Source organism: Triticum aestivum, chromosome 5B (genome assembly GCF_018294505.1).
Source record: "Triticum aestivum cultivar Chinese Spring chromosome 5B, IWGSC CS RefSeq v2.1, whole genome shotgun sequence".
Classification (NCBI taxonomy): Eukaryota; Viridiplantae; Streptophyta; class Magnoliopsida; order Poales; family Poaceae; genus Triticum; species Triticum aestivum.
In genome coordinates, this window is record NC_057807.1 from 316,374,190 (window position 1) to 316,388,427 (window position 14,238).

The 14,238-nt window shown below is 50.7% G+C and overlaps 1 protein-coding gene across 1 annotated transcript; it reads right to left on the reverse strand.

Moving 5' to 3' along the window:
* Positions 1-9,780: 9,780 nt before the first annotated feature.
* On the reverse strand, positions 9,781-11,027 carry LOC123116035 (putative glycine-rich cell wall structural protein 1). Its single transcript, XM_044537049.1, has 2 exons — positions 10,754-11,027; positions 9,781-10,659 (listed from the first exon to the last, which is right to left on the reverse strand). The coding sequence occupies exons 1-2, from the start codon at positions 10,760-10,762 to the stop codon at positions 10,057-10,059; spliced, it is 612 nt and encodes a 203-aa protein (XP_044392984.1). The 5' UTR covers positions 10,763-11,027; the 3' UTR covers positions 9,781-10,056.
* Between the last annotated feature and the right edge of the window lie 3,211 nt (positions 11,028-14,238).

Consider the following 14,238-nt stretch of genomic DNA (forward strand, 5'->3'; position numbering starts at 1 on the left):
GTCGGCCTGCTCCTTGTCGCGCACCTCCCGCGCATTCCGCTCTGTCGCCTCCCGGAGGTCGGTGGCCGGGTCGATGCGTCGGCTGGTCGAGGAAGTCGCTGCCGACCTGAGGACCGAGCCGGCACCCGACTTCTCAAGGGTCAGCGGGGCCCTGAAATAAGAGGACAAGTCAGATGATTTTCACGACAGATTAATGAAAAAAAACGGAGTAAGGAAATGATGCTTACGCCGACACCATAACTGGCACCTTCGGTTGCCTTTGATATTGGGTCGCCTTGGCCGTGGTCTCTTTCCGCGTGGTCGGTGCGGCCGGATTCTTGGGCTTCTTTGGGGCGCTGTCGAATAGGGTCGAGCCCTGTTTCCGCTTGTGCTTGCTGCCTGGGGCAGGCGGCCCAGAAGAGGGGCCGGCGCCGGTGGTGGCAGAGCTCCGAGCGGGGTGCGGCTCGTCTTCGTCTTCGTCGTCGTCAGGCCAGGTCTCCACGCCGCCGCCCCCCTCGGAGCCGTCTGCTCCGCCACTGTTGTCCGCTCTGCCGCCGCTGCCTGTCACGTCGTCGACCAGGGTGGCCGCCCCCAAGTCGGGGTCGTCCAGGTCACTCTCCGCCCTGTCCGCTTGGAGGTTATCACCCGGCCCCAGGAGGGCGGTCGTTTCCTCGGACATGTAAATCTGAAACCAAGAAGGAATCAAGTCTTGAAGAAGTGGCGTCATAAAGAAAAACAAAACAGAAGAAACTTACAGCAGGAGGCGGGTTGTGGCGAGAGTACGGCCGCTTCCCGAACCGCCACTCCTTCTCCGACATCTTGAGGTCGGAGATCTCGTTCACCATCCGCGAGACTTTGGCAGGCGGCATTCCTTTCATGCACAGCCGGCACGGGTCGCGGTGTCCGCCCATCCGGAAGATCGAATGAGGGCGGCTCTGGAGCGGGAGAACCCGATGCTCCACGAAGGCAACAAGAAGGTCGTAGGCCACGAGGCCCTCTGACTCTTGGAGCACTCGAAGTCGGCCAATGGCAGCCGCTGCGTCCCCCGACACCAGCTTCGGCTTGTACTTCCAGGAGACGCGAGCTCCGGTGGGGGGCTGGCCTCGTAGGCCGGCAGGTTGAGGAAGTCGACAGCAGGGTCCACACTCTCGACGTAGAAATAGTACTGCTGCCACATCTTCACCGACTGTGCCGGCTTGATGACGGGGAAGGCGTTCCGTTTCACCGACCGGCGCACGGCGACGAAGCCCCCGCACTCGGCTGCCGTCTCCTTGGCGGAGGTGCGGAGCTTTCCATAGAAGAACGCTCCCCACAGCTCGATGGTGGGGAGGATGTCGAGGTAGCCCTCGCACGCCTTGATGAAGGCGGAGAGCAAGGTCACGGCGTTGGGCGTGAGGTGATGGGGCTGACGGTTGTAGAAGTTGAGGAAGGCGCGGAAGAAATTGCTCGCAGGGAGGCCAAAGCCCCGCAGGAAATGCGAGCGGAAGACGACCCGCTCTCCTTCCTGCGACGCCGGCGAGATCTCCGTCTCCGGCGGCACCCGTGCCTTGACAAAGGCCGCACTGGGAATCTGGCGCGTGTCGCGGAGGAAAGCGATGTGATCCTCGATCACGGTCGATCCATCCCAGTCGCCCATGGCTCCAGCTGGCGGCGCGGAGAGGAAGGACACGTCGGCGTCGAGCAACGGCGGCGGTGCTACGGCAGCAGCAGCAGCGGAGGCCAAGAGAAGAAGAAGAAGAAGAGTGGGAGGGGGCGCGGGAACTTTGCCGCACCTCTCCCTCCTCCCTACTTATAGCACCCGGGCTATGTAGCCGAGGGGGCGGGACGTGGGGTCGTGGGATTTACTGCGCCCACGTCCCCATGACCCCCCCCGTCAATCACGCACATTTACCCCGTCGTGAATAGTCGTGGGGATGGCAACCGCCCCCTCCGACACAGTAAATCCGCCCGGTTGCCGAGGTGTAGTAGTGGTGGGCCCGGCCCGGGTCATGTCCCGTCAAGAGCGTGGGATGGCAGGCTTGTCAGACAGGCATGCGCCGCGTGGCGCGTCCGCGACGGGCGGCAGCTTGGGGAAGCTTAACAGGCACGCCACCTGTTTCCCGCCTTGGAGTTCAAAATCAACCATTTAGCTCCGCCTGGGAGAGGCCGGCTCGAGCGGCCGACTGGCCGCCAGGCGGTCGACGTTCTTCCCGATCACGGGAAGGGGAGAAGCCGCTGAGACCTCGCGGCCCCTCAACCACGACGCGTCACCGGCTTCGGGGACTACTGTCGGAGTAATGGGCCACGGGTAGGCTCACCCGAGGCCCAAGATTTATCAAGATTTTGGGCCAGCTCCGCCTAGCTGAGCCCCAAGCCGAAACTCCGCCCTCTAAGGCCGGCTGGCTCGGCGGCCGGCTGCCAGAGGGCGGGTGACCCAAGACTACGACGCTCCGAGTGGCCGGCGCCTGGCGGCCGCCCTCCAGAGAGGGCGGCTACAGGCAGGCGGCTACTTCACGACTACGGGGCGGCCGAGCTCCCATCAGGAGTACAAGACGAAGTATGGCTACAGTGAAGCACGTCGCCTCCCACGCTCGAGATGGGCGTGGCTACAGTGCTCCGTACATACGGAGATCTCCGCACGACGGAGCACTGTGCTGTGTCTATCCCGACGTTGCTCCTAGCAGCCGGAGTCCTGTTCCCCATGACGGCCTGTCGCAAGGTTGTCAGAATCGCGATTCTGTTATACGATTCTACGACTTTACGATCCAAACTAACCCCTCTGATTCTACGATTTTACTTCATAGAATCTACGTTTCTACGATCCTGATAGTGAAGATTCTACGATTTGTGATCCTACCATCGGAGCTCCGATCCAATTCAAAATCACGATTCTAACAACCTTGGCCTGTCGGTACGGCCCGCCAGAGGCGGGCCCTATCGGACAGTGACCCCAAGGAAGACGGCGGAAGTTCGACCAGGCGGATCAGAGAGGGGCCGGCCTCCAGCAGGCGGCCGTCCCTTGTCCCGAGGCGAGCAAGCCATTAAGCTGACAAGACCAGGTGTGGCTACAATGTCCTCCCACCAGGCGGTGGGACTGTAGCCACGCTAAAGATGACCAAGCCCCCGTCACTGGGGATACGGCTACAGTAAACAGCCACCAACCAGTCGGCAGGGCCCACCAGGTGGAGGGCCCCAGCGGTCGGCGGAGAAGCCGGAGGTCGGAGACACTGACGGCCAGGCCCGGCAGCCGGCTAGATTACCATTGTACCCCTGGGGGGTAGGCCTATATAAACCCCCCAGGCCACCCATGCAAAGGGTTCCCACTCTGAGAGAACTAGCCAGAAACCTAGGGCCGGGGAGAGCTAGCCTTGCCTTCTCCTTCCCCTAGACACAGCTCAAGTTGCACTTTGTATCACTAGTGCCTTAGTGATCATGCGGAGACCCCACAGAGCAGGAGTAGGGGTATTATCTCCACGGAGAGCCCCAAACCTGGGTAAAGTTCGCCGGCGTACGTGTCTACGCCTCATCCCGCTTCCAGGCACCGGCGACGTTCTACTCGCTCCCACCATGATAAGCCATTCATTGGCATATGTCGCACCCAACCCCCGACACTCTCTCTCTTCAGAAAGACAGACACAAAGATAACTTGCTAATCTCCTCTGCTGGCACATTTACGTGCTGTTGACAGTTAACCTCATCGAAAGAGGTGTTGAAATATATATCGTCTGCCCGTTTTTATCTGTCTCGATTTTTGAATGGGTTGGCTGAAGCATAAATTTACTATAGGGTCAGAGTCAAGAGGTCTCAAGTTTAAAGACGCTGTCAACGCAGTATTAGAAAATACGACTTTAAATCGATCCGACGTCTAAGTCTAAATAAGCCTAGATGTGAAAGAATTTGTCAAAATGTATTGTTTGCATGTCTTCATCAATTCCGAATTTTGAAGTAACTGGTTGGAGCATGAATCCGGTATGTTTTCGAGTCAAGAGGTCTTATGTTTAAGACACAATCAACCGAGACTTCAAATTTAGTTAGAGATCATGAACGGTAGAGACAACATTAGTTTAAACCAATAATGACTTGGCTTGTATTCTAAGCCTGTCCCACATTATCTTCTATATATACCCCATATAAAGGTCAGAACAATACGACAGATAATTTTTTATATTTTTTGTAGCGGTTAATCCAACGACACCGATCATAGGTTCCTTCACCCTTTCATGGAGCGCCATCCCTAAAAGATTAATCTTCTCTCCTCGGTGGCGCGACACTTGATCGATCAAAGATCAGATCCGTTCCAGTAGATCAAACAGTATTAGATTGATATTTTTAATTAGCCAAATCTTCTATTCCTAATAGCTACAACACACTACCTATTTCCCTAAACATGCAACTATGCCATATAAGTAAGTCATGCATGCAACTCATAAGTTACATTATTTTTACATTACTCTATGCATGCAACACACCACATCATCAATTCATGCATGTTAGTCATACTTTTTTTTTGCAGGGTTATCATAATTTATTCTTTGCATTAGATTTTGTATTGGCAATATATGTGTTGGTCAGTTGCATCATAACTATGTAATTCACCTTCGCATTTGGTTAGAATTGGCATTGTTTTAATTCCAATTCATTTTTTCCTTCTTTATATCATTTGTACAATATTTTATTTCTTTTTTATGCCTACATTTGCTTCTCATTAATTTTAGATGTTTTTTACCAAATCTTATGCATTCTTTAGCAAGGTTCCCGCATCAACGCGTCGGGCAGCATCTAATAAGGGAAACGTTTGGGGCCGGGGCACCGGCCGAAGCTTCGGCCGGTCCAGTCCACGCGCGCACGCCGCGACCCAGTCGCGAGCAACCACGTGGCGCTGCGGATCTCGCGAATCTCGTTTCATTCCTGTCTCGCAGCTTCGCGGATCTCGTCCCCATCCTCATCTCCTGCAGCGCCGGTGCTCACATCTCGCCGTCGGCCATGGAAGGTCGAATCCCCCGCGCGTCCATGGATGTAGATCTCACCCCGCCATGCTTTACAGCCCGTTTCGTCATTGGATGCAGCCCGTTGACCAATCCCCATCCCCGGCGGTTGCAACTCCCACACGTCTCGTGCTTTTGCCTCGCCGCCGACGAGCTGGACGGCGATGGTCGACACCGGAGGCTTCTGCAGAATCGTCGCACCCCCTCATGTTGCAACCGTTTAAAAAAAGCTTCATCCCCTAGATAAAAAGCTTCAACCGGATGTAGAGAAAGCTACAAGCGGTCAGCGCCATCGCCGGAAAGCTACAACCGTTGACATGAAATGCTACATCCTTCGATTAAAAAAGCTTCAACCAAAACGACACAAAAAGCCTTGACCAAGTGCTGCTAAAAAGAAAATAGCTACAACTTTTGGTAAAAAAGCTTCAACGGTTGTTGGAAAGAGCTCCCACCATTGAGAGAGAAAGCTACAACTAGACACTATGAAAATAAGAAAGCTTCAACCAGCGACGGCTGGAGGTGGAAGAAGATGATAAAATGCTGCAGTTTTGCTACATGCTTCAACCGGCATAGATTTTTGCTACAACTGGCATAGCATTTTGCTACAACTAGCGTCACGTTTTGCTACAACACACAGCCGGCGTCGCGGTTTTGCTACAACTAGCATCGTTTTTTGCTACAACCGGCATAATGTTTTGCTACATCCATCATGGCTGAGCTGCGACCCAGCACGGGTTTCCGTGAATTCTGGCGGCGAGATCCAGCACGGGGGGCAGGGGTGCATGCTGCAACCGGTCGCCGGCGAGCTGCTACGGGCTCGCGGCGAGCTGCAACCTCGATCGGCCGTAACGGAGCTCGAGCCCAAATCCATGGCGGTAAGGAGGTCACGACATATGTAAGACATGATTGAAGCAATCCCAAGGCGGCTTGATAGGTGGGGGAGCTCCTCGTCGACGTGATTCGGCCGCGGGGAACGAATAACAGGCGGATCTAGCCGCCGCCGCCGCGGATCGGGGACGGTCAGTCACGGGGGGATCCAACTCCCTGTTTTTCTTCTTGTGCCTGTTCGTACACGGTCGCAACAAAACTGTTCTTTTTTGCTGCAACGGTTGCTTCAGTCCATGTATGCGCGCAGATCTAACGGTCCATGCAAACCGCATCGAACGGCTGGGCCTCGACCGGCCCAACTGTTGGGCCGGTGCGCCGGCGCACATCGCTGCCCATCTAATAAACCCAAGGATCGGACCCAATTCGACGAGGATACATCAGCCTCGGAACGCATGGGGGTGGCTCGGTACGGCGGAAGCGAGCGTCCGGACCAGAGGAACGCAGGCGGCGCACACGATGACGCGGCGATGGGCGTGCTTCCCAGAGCAGCGCGCACGCGACGACGAGCCTACGCCTCCATCCGCGCGCGTGAACGCCATCAAACCAATCTACATCGACGACGCGCCTGCATCACCTCCAGCTTCATCGCCTACTGCATCCATCGTCCACGTGCACAGAATGATGCCATGCAATGCATGCATCATCACGCACTGGAAGGTACCCTTTGCATATACGGCACAATGTACGACATGCACCAAGGCACGGGAATGAACTAGAAGGTACTACGACAGTGCATATCAGGCCATCCACACACAAGACAAAGCCAAGGAGATCCATCGGAGGGAGAATCCACCAGCTAGCCGACTTCGATCCATCTGCGTATACGTCATCCTCGACTACACGCGCGCCGATCGTAGCCGCCGACAAGCCAGCCGCAAGCTACTCCCAGCAAATCCTAGCGGACTCTGCCGAGCGGCCGCGGTGCACGACGCCTTCACACAGTACCACACACCGTGGATTTACACCCGACGAAGCGAACCTGTATAAAGCCGCCGATATGTATCTGCGTCGACACCTCCTGAGCCGAGCTGCATCATTAAACCCATTAAGCGTCGGAGGAAGGTGGACAACCAACTATGCCACATTGCGCCACCGTGATGAGAAAGCTTTTGAAATGTTTTGTCTAAATGAAGGTGAAGATTTTTTTGAAATATTTTTCCTTTTTAAATGAAGCTGAGGACCCCATGTATTTTTTCTAATTGAGGACTATATGCAAAGGGGCGCTCGCTCGTAGGGTGCAGCGGTAATTATTTTTTCCTTTTTTATTTTTTATTTTTTTGATGAAGGCGAGGATTTTTCTTAAATGTTTTTTTACGTGGAGGCGAGGACCCCATGTATATTTAAATGAAAATATGAGCACAAATTTCTTTCGAGCGGCGTCACAGGGTGGCGTGCCAACTCCGGGAGAACACCAAGTTGTATGGCTACATCATGCCCAACAAAAAAGAAACATCTTCATTGATTACATCTATATGGAGAAGCGACCCCGCGTGCACCATTCACACGTCAGACAGGTATCAAAAGATATGTAATTTTTCGTCGACTTCTCCCGCACGACAAGACATCGACACTTTGTCGCTGCAGGGGATGCATCCACCATCGTCGACACGCCAATGCAATGACATCACCGACACTTCATCACCAAGGTCTACATCAACATGATCTTCATTATTTACGTCAAAAAAGCATAATCTTCATCAACACACACCGCCGCCACCTCGTCCATATGGTGCACATCTCCAGCATCCTCTGACTACTTTTCTGTAAGACATGGCCTCAATGACGGCAAAGATTGTGTCACGACGACAACGTCGACCGCGTCATCTACGACAACATGATTGCATCGACACGGCGTCACTATAGTGACGACCGTACACGGCCACACGGTCCTGGTAAAACCAATGTGTGCTCGACGGGCTTTCTCTAGTCCTGACAAAACTGATGAACTCATTACCGACGACAACCTCTGACATCCGCAAGATGCATCATCCATGACCGCAGCTCCGTCATCTACAACATATTGCAAAAAAATTGCGCATTTGGCTTTGCGTGGCTTCATCATCCACGACGACTACACCATCAATCATGACTACCTCGACCACGTCTACTACATGATCGGCTACCTCGACATCGACATCCACGGGTACGTCTACAACTACATCGGCAACAACTACAGTCAACAGCGTCCGCGTTGTCTCTAGCGTCCATGTCACAAAGGATGTGACTAAGGAAGGGAATAGAAGAGAGACAGGGCACTAGAAGGGGACGCAGTCACCGCCTTAGGTGCCGACCCATCAGAGATGCAGTTGATGATGGGGCAATGGAGAAGACGATAGACACGCAAGACTTCAAATACAATCACAATCGCCTACTTCATTTCCTCTACGACTTAGGGGGGGGGGGTGTTCAAAATATAAACGTGTTAGTTAGAGATAAGGAGGGATAGAGATAGAATTTGTTTAAATCAATAATGACTTCTCTTATGATCCAAGCCTCTCGTCACTTTGTACTTTCATATATACCCCATATAAGGATCTTATCAATATAAAATATGTTTAGGGTTCTAATATTTTCTTCAAGAGGGCCCTAGTCCCTGGGAGGGGATTTGGAGGCAGAGGCACGTAGATTGTGGGTCGTCGATCTGCGCCAAGATTCACAACCTTGTTTGTGTATTTCGTGTATCTCCTGATGTATATCAGTACACATAGATCTATTCACATCGTAAAGCGAAAGCATTATACATGTTTCTGTGAGTCCGTTTTTGAAGGTATATATATTTTGTTGAACAGTGCATGTTACAAAGTGCCCACTAAAATGCTAGCCTTGTGCTGAAACTGTCCACTGTGTTCTTCTATCTTCCTGTCTTTTCTTCAAGTACCCTTTGCTTTTCTTCTTAGAACTCTTGAGTTCTAGCAGCACTGTTGTAGACAAGAAGCAATCCAAGCTATTTTGTTGCGAATTGCTCACATACGGCAACGACCGGACGACAGTATGAGACGTATTCTATAAGCTTATCCAACACAGATTAGTCAATGTATTGTGCTTGATGTTCTTCGAAATGTTCTTGTAAGCAAAAATTATGTATATAGATGCTGGGTTGTATCCCCTCTGGTCCACCGGGACCGGCTGGGCATGCGGGGTGTGGCCGCTTCTTACTGTGGGGTGTCTTCCTAGGCCCGATGGCTGATATCGGGCTAGGGGTGAAAGGTGGCGCCTTTTGATTCTCCTATCATGGTTGCGTGGCCGTGATGTGGATGGTTGGAGGTGCCTAGGGGCATGGTTACGGGAGCGGTGGTCTTGGATGGCAGGCTCGACGGTTGGCTTTTCGACAGGCTCCGTGGTAGCGGTGGTAGCTTCACCTTTTGGTCGTGTGGGTGATAAAGTGTGTAGTGGCGGGAGGCTCTGGTCTGCTCTGGCAGTAACCAGATCTGGTGTGGCTGAGCTGACCCTTGTTGTGGTGGTGATCGGGATCCTCCCGTGGTGTAGGCGAGTTTCTAAGCAAAAACTCTGTGTTTCTGGCGCCGGTGACAACAACATCAGTAGATGTTGCTTGCTTCCTGAAGGCGCCGTCGTGAATCTTTTCCTTGTGCTAGGCTCCGGGGTGAAAAGTCTAATCTTTTAGACTTGGTAGCGGCGACGCTTCGTGTCGTCACCCTCTTGGGGGCGTTGTCGTGGGGCCAGGTGTCTTCAGTCAGGCCTGGGTTAGGTGTTAGGCATGTTCTAGTTTTATGTTCATCCTTTAATCTGTTTAGTAACTGGGCCTCCCGTCATATATATATTGTATTGTTGGGACGCGTATTTTATTATGTTGCTGCTTATTTGTTTTATATATGTATTAGTGGGGCGAAGCCTGTCCGAAAAATAAGCAAATAAATGATTTTGATGCAGTTCCTGAACTAACCGTGCACGATGGCGCCGTATCTTGAGTAATTCTGCATCTTGTGCTGCGTTTCTTGCAAACACCTGAGTTTCCTTTTATTCATTCCTCGTGTACAATCTGTTACCACCCTGCAAACCACCATTGCTGATCCAACCAACATGTACTGTACATATGTAGAGTACGTACTACTCAGTGCTCAGGGAGCCAGCATCTCTCTGCTCTCTCCGGCAACTTTTGGGTCAGGCCATCAAAATCATGGCCTGGACACCGCTCGCAACTATCCGGATCTCGCCGACGTATCATCTCTCCTTAATTAACAAGTATACTACAGTAGTACAGTACGTACTACATAATGCTGCAGCCGGGATCCTGTTCTTGATGCTGATAAGCAGGAGGAGCAGGGTAGGACGAGTAAACCGGGTAGGACGCCATGGCGTTGTACTGCTGATACGCGGGGTACATGACCGGCGCAACCGCGTTCTGAGAGTATCCGCCGCCGCCTCCGCCACCTTTGGAGCCGCCACCCTCCTTGCCGCCGAAGCTCATGCCGCTCCCGCTGCTGTCGGCGCCGCCGTACCCGTAGCCGTCCTTCTTCTTCTCGCCGCCGCCGTACCCATAGGCTGCGCCGTAGCCGTCCTTCTTCTCGCTGCCGCCGTACCCGTAGGCGGCGCCGTAGCCGTCCTTCTTCTCGCTGCCGCCGTACCCGTAGGCGGCGCCGTAGCCGTCCTTCTTCTTGTCGTCACCGGAGGACACGCTGAGGAGCTCTGCGTAGCCCAGGCTGCGCCGGAGCATCGTGGTCAGCGTGATCGGGTCGACGCCGTCCCCGACGATGATGATCTTGTCCCCCTCCATCGTCGCGGATGTCACGCCTGACATGCCAACGGCAGCCTTGAAGGCCTTCCTCCTCTTCCTCTCATCATCCAGAGCCAACTTGAGGACAATCTTTTGCTGCAACAGATACAAGAAAATTCAGAACTATGCACAAAATTGATCGGACTGAACACTCGCTAGTCCTGGAACAAGAGAAGCAAACTGAACATACCTTAACCATCTTGCAACTTGCACAAACTCTCACGGGATCTCCAAGCTAGCTTTGACAGTACACTATCTAGCAGAGTAGCTAGCTACTCCAGAAGATTGATTTTGCTTTTGTGCAGTGTGACAGATGCAAGAGATGAGCCGCCTCTTATGAGCGAGAAGACGTTGTGGCCTTTTATAGGCAGGCAGAGAGGCAGAGGGACGAGGGAAGCCGCAAAGAAGGGTCTGGAGAGAGAAAGGTGGCCAAATGGAACAAACAACCAATCAGCCAACCAAACAGTGCATGCGCTATACTGAATCACTATACTGAATCATTGACAGCCAGGCTCAATATCGTATTAGTGGTTGATACTCCCTGGTCGGTGCTAGTGCGGCAGAAGTTTCCACGCATTGGTCCAAGGCATCAGTGATCCCCTTCAGAAAGGCAGACAGAAGATATCTTGGTAATCTCTGCTGGCTGCCACTCACATTTTCGTGGTGTTTTTTTTTTTCTTTTCCTTTTGCGATGGCACATTTCCGTGGTGTAGACAGCTGAGCTTATCGAAAGAGGCCATATCCTTATCATATACTCCCCGTCTCAAAATAAGTGTCTTAACTTTATACTAACTTTAATACAGCAGTTTTGCTAGAACTCATCTAGATGAGATATAATTTGGTCTCATTCATCTTTTATAGGCATTGGATGTGATGCTATAAGATGCGTGTGTGCTGACGTGGGTTGTATCTGTTCTTGTTTTCAAAATGAATGAGACCAAATTATATCTCATCTAGATGAGTTCTAGGTACTCCCTTAATACAGTGTTGTAGTAAGTTTGAGATACTTATTTTGGGACAGGTGATACTTATATAGAATATATTTGTTTGTTTCTGCCGTTATTGAATTCCTGGAACTATCAGTAAAGGTCATTTTGTCGGAAGAGGGTTCTGAATTTTTTGCTCTTGCCGTCTGAAGAAAGTGTGTGAAAAAATATACGTCGAATGGCCAGTTATCCATACCTTTTTCTTTACGGATTGAAAATGGCAATATTGACGTTCGAGAAATTGGAGCACCTGAGGTTCACTTTCGGCACAATCGTGACCCTAAATCATACTTTTCATACTATAAGTAGATACTCAAAATTCGTTTGAACGTAGACCATTCTTACTTAGACAGCCTTTACGTTGACCTAGATATTCTGCTTGTCGTTTAAACTTTATGTAATTCTACTTAAGTAATGTTTGTTTTGGTGAAGCTCTTTGGAAGAACGCGTACAAGATGCCCACAAATTCAACTAAATATTGCTTTAAGATGATGGTTGAACATTCTCAATGGCAATTTGGGCATAGAATTGATTTAGATTACGCTAATCCACTTTTTTTTCCAATCTGTTGTTGCCTATTTTGTTTTTCCGACCTTATTTTTCCCATTTCATTGTTTAGCTGACCAGTGTTTTCCTGTTTTCAAGGTTATGTTTTTCGCAGCTGATTATAATGTGCTACCGCAGATTGAGTGTTAGATGGTGTCTTCCAATTGGTTTCCTAGCCGAATCCCTCCTAACTGCGCACTGATATTTTGGGGGATAATCATTGGAGGGGTCCTCAAAAGATCTACATTATGGGGTGCCCCGCATCATTGTCAAGCACGAACAGTTCAATTAATCTCGTGGGACAAAAAAGTTCACAGACAAAGAAAGAGTTTAATTTTAAACTACTCTGTTAGCTCTCCAAGCCGAGGTTCACATAACATCAACTGATTTTTTTTTTTGAAATGTAACATCAACTGATTATAGTACTCGATGATTCGTGACAGAAGAAGAACCTTCGTTGTTTATGTTCCTGCATTATTAGCATCAAAACAAAACAAGTACTTTATACCGTTGCTTAGTGTGGCCGAAAGAATCTGGCCAAAACTAAAAAAATAGCGAAATGTCCCCTGCAAATCGGTCATCAGAAGATAGTTTACTAATTTTTCACTTGCCAATTTCAAGAGGCTTTTGTAAACCGAATGCCACAGCTTCGTTGATCGCATTCGGAATCCTGTTGGCTCTTCAGCCCAGGCCACATGCAGATGCAGCTCTCAGTTGGTCCTGAAGAAGTTGCTAAGCGAAGAAGAGGAAGATTCTAGCAGAGGAGACAGGAACAAAAGAGCCGTTTTGCCACCGCAGTTTCTTGCTTGAGGTTTAGGTGTTTGCTTGTCTTGTCGTCAAGTTAACATCAAAATCGGCGGCATTTGTCCACGCCGTGATTTGCTTCGTGTCCTGTCCAGTCCAGCCGGCCTACGCAGTAGCCCTGCATGCTTGGCGGGGCGAGGGTGGACACGTAGGGAAAAACGCAGCGTCACTCTGGTCTCGCATTTTTCGTCAGCCACAGGAGGACAGCGATGGCCCGATGGCCACGGCCAGCAACATGTGCTAATTTGGTTATGGCATGAGGTAGCCTAACGTACGCCTAACACAAGAACACAACCATGAGTGCAGCATTGTGAGCCTTTATCACGGACGTGTCCTTCATCCGGTGCTATTGAGGGTCTGGTGTTTGGCGACTTGTGCGCTGGCTTCGCCTGATTCAAAGCCGCCTTGTTGTTGTGGCGATGCTTGGTTGAGGTGGTGCGGATGGCGGGGCGATGGCTTCGCATCCGATGTCGTTGCGATTTGTGTGGCAATAATAATGATGGCATGAGGAGAAGGGCTGAGGCGTGTCCTTCGTCCGCAACTGTTCAGCGTGTTCTTGAGTATGAAGTCAGAGTTGTAGCGTCGTGGAGCGATATGGCGGCTGTAGACATCAGATTTTGGCACGGTTAAGGACTTATTTAAGATGGCCTCAAATGGAGAAGTGATCTTCATGAAAGATTTTCGTATTGTTGATATGAACATCTTTGAAGTTTGGGTTATCACCGTCCGATTTCATCTCGAAAGCCGAAACTATACTCAAAATACTAAGATCTTATATTCAGAGTACAGTTTGTCCGATTAACCCCAAAGACGACCTCAAATGGAAAAATGATCTACACGGATTGTCTTTGTCTCGTCGAAATGATCGATTTTGATATAAAAATCATTCAAATCCGAGTTTGTATACAAAAGTTAGAGCTATCGGAGTGGAGTCCTGTCATGAGGCATGATGTGGCGCGCCCCACCAGACCTATGTCTGATGGGTAGCGCGAGGGAACGGGTGTTTTGCATCACAGTCCGTTTTGCGCGAGGGATTTAACCTTCAAGATGACCTCTGATCAAAAAATGTTCAACACAAAAGTTTTTTGTCTCGTTGAAACGATCAAAATTGCTTTTGGACACGTTTCCATTCGAGATCGTTTACTACCTCAAGCATGACCCGGAAGGTGCAGCCAGGTTGTAAACCGAACCGTTTTGAAAAGTTTGATTCCAAATTTAACTAGGGTTTTGGACGTGAATCCAAGCCTTTTCTTTGCACGAGAAGTCCAGCCGCCTCTTATATACCTAAGGGGTGACGGCCGATTGAACAACGCACAATCGATCAATTCATCTACCACCT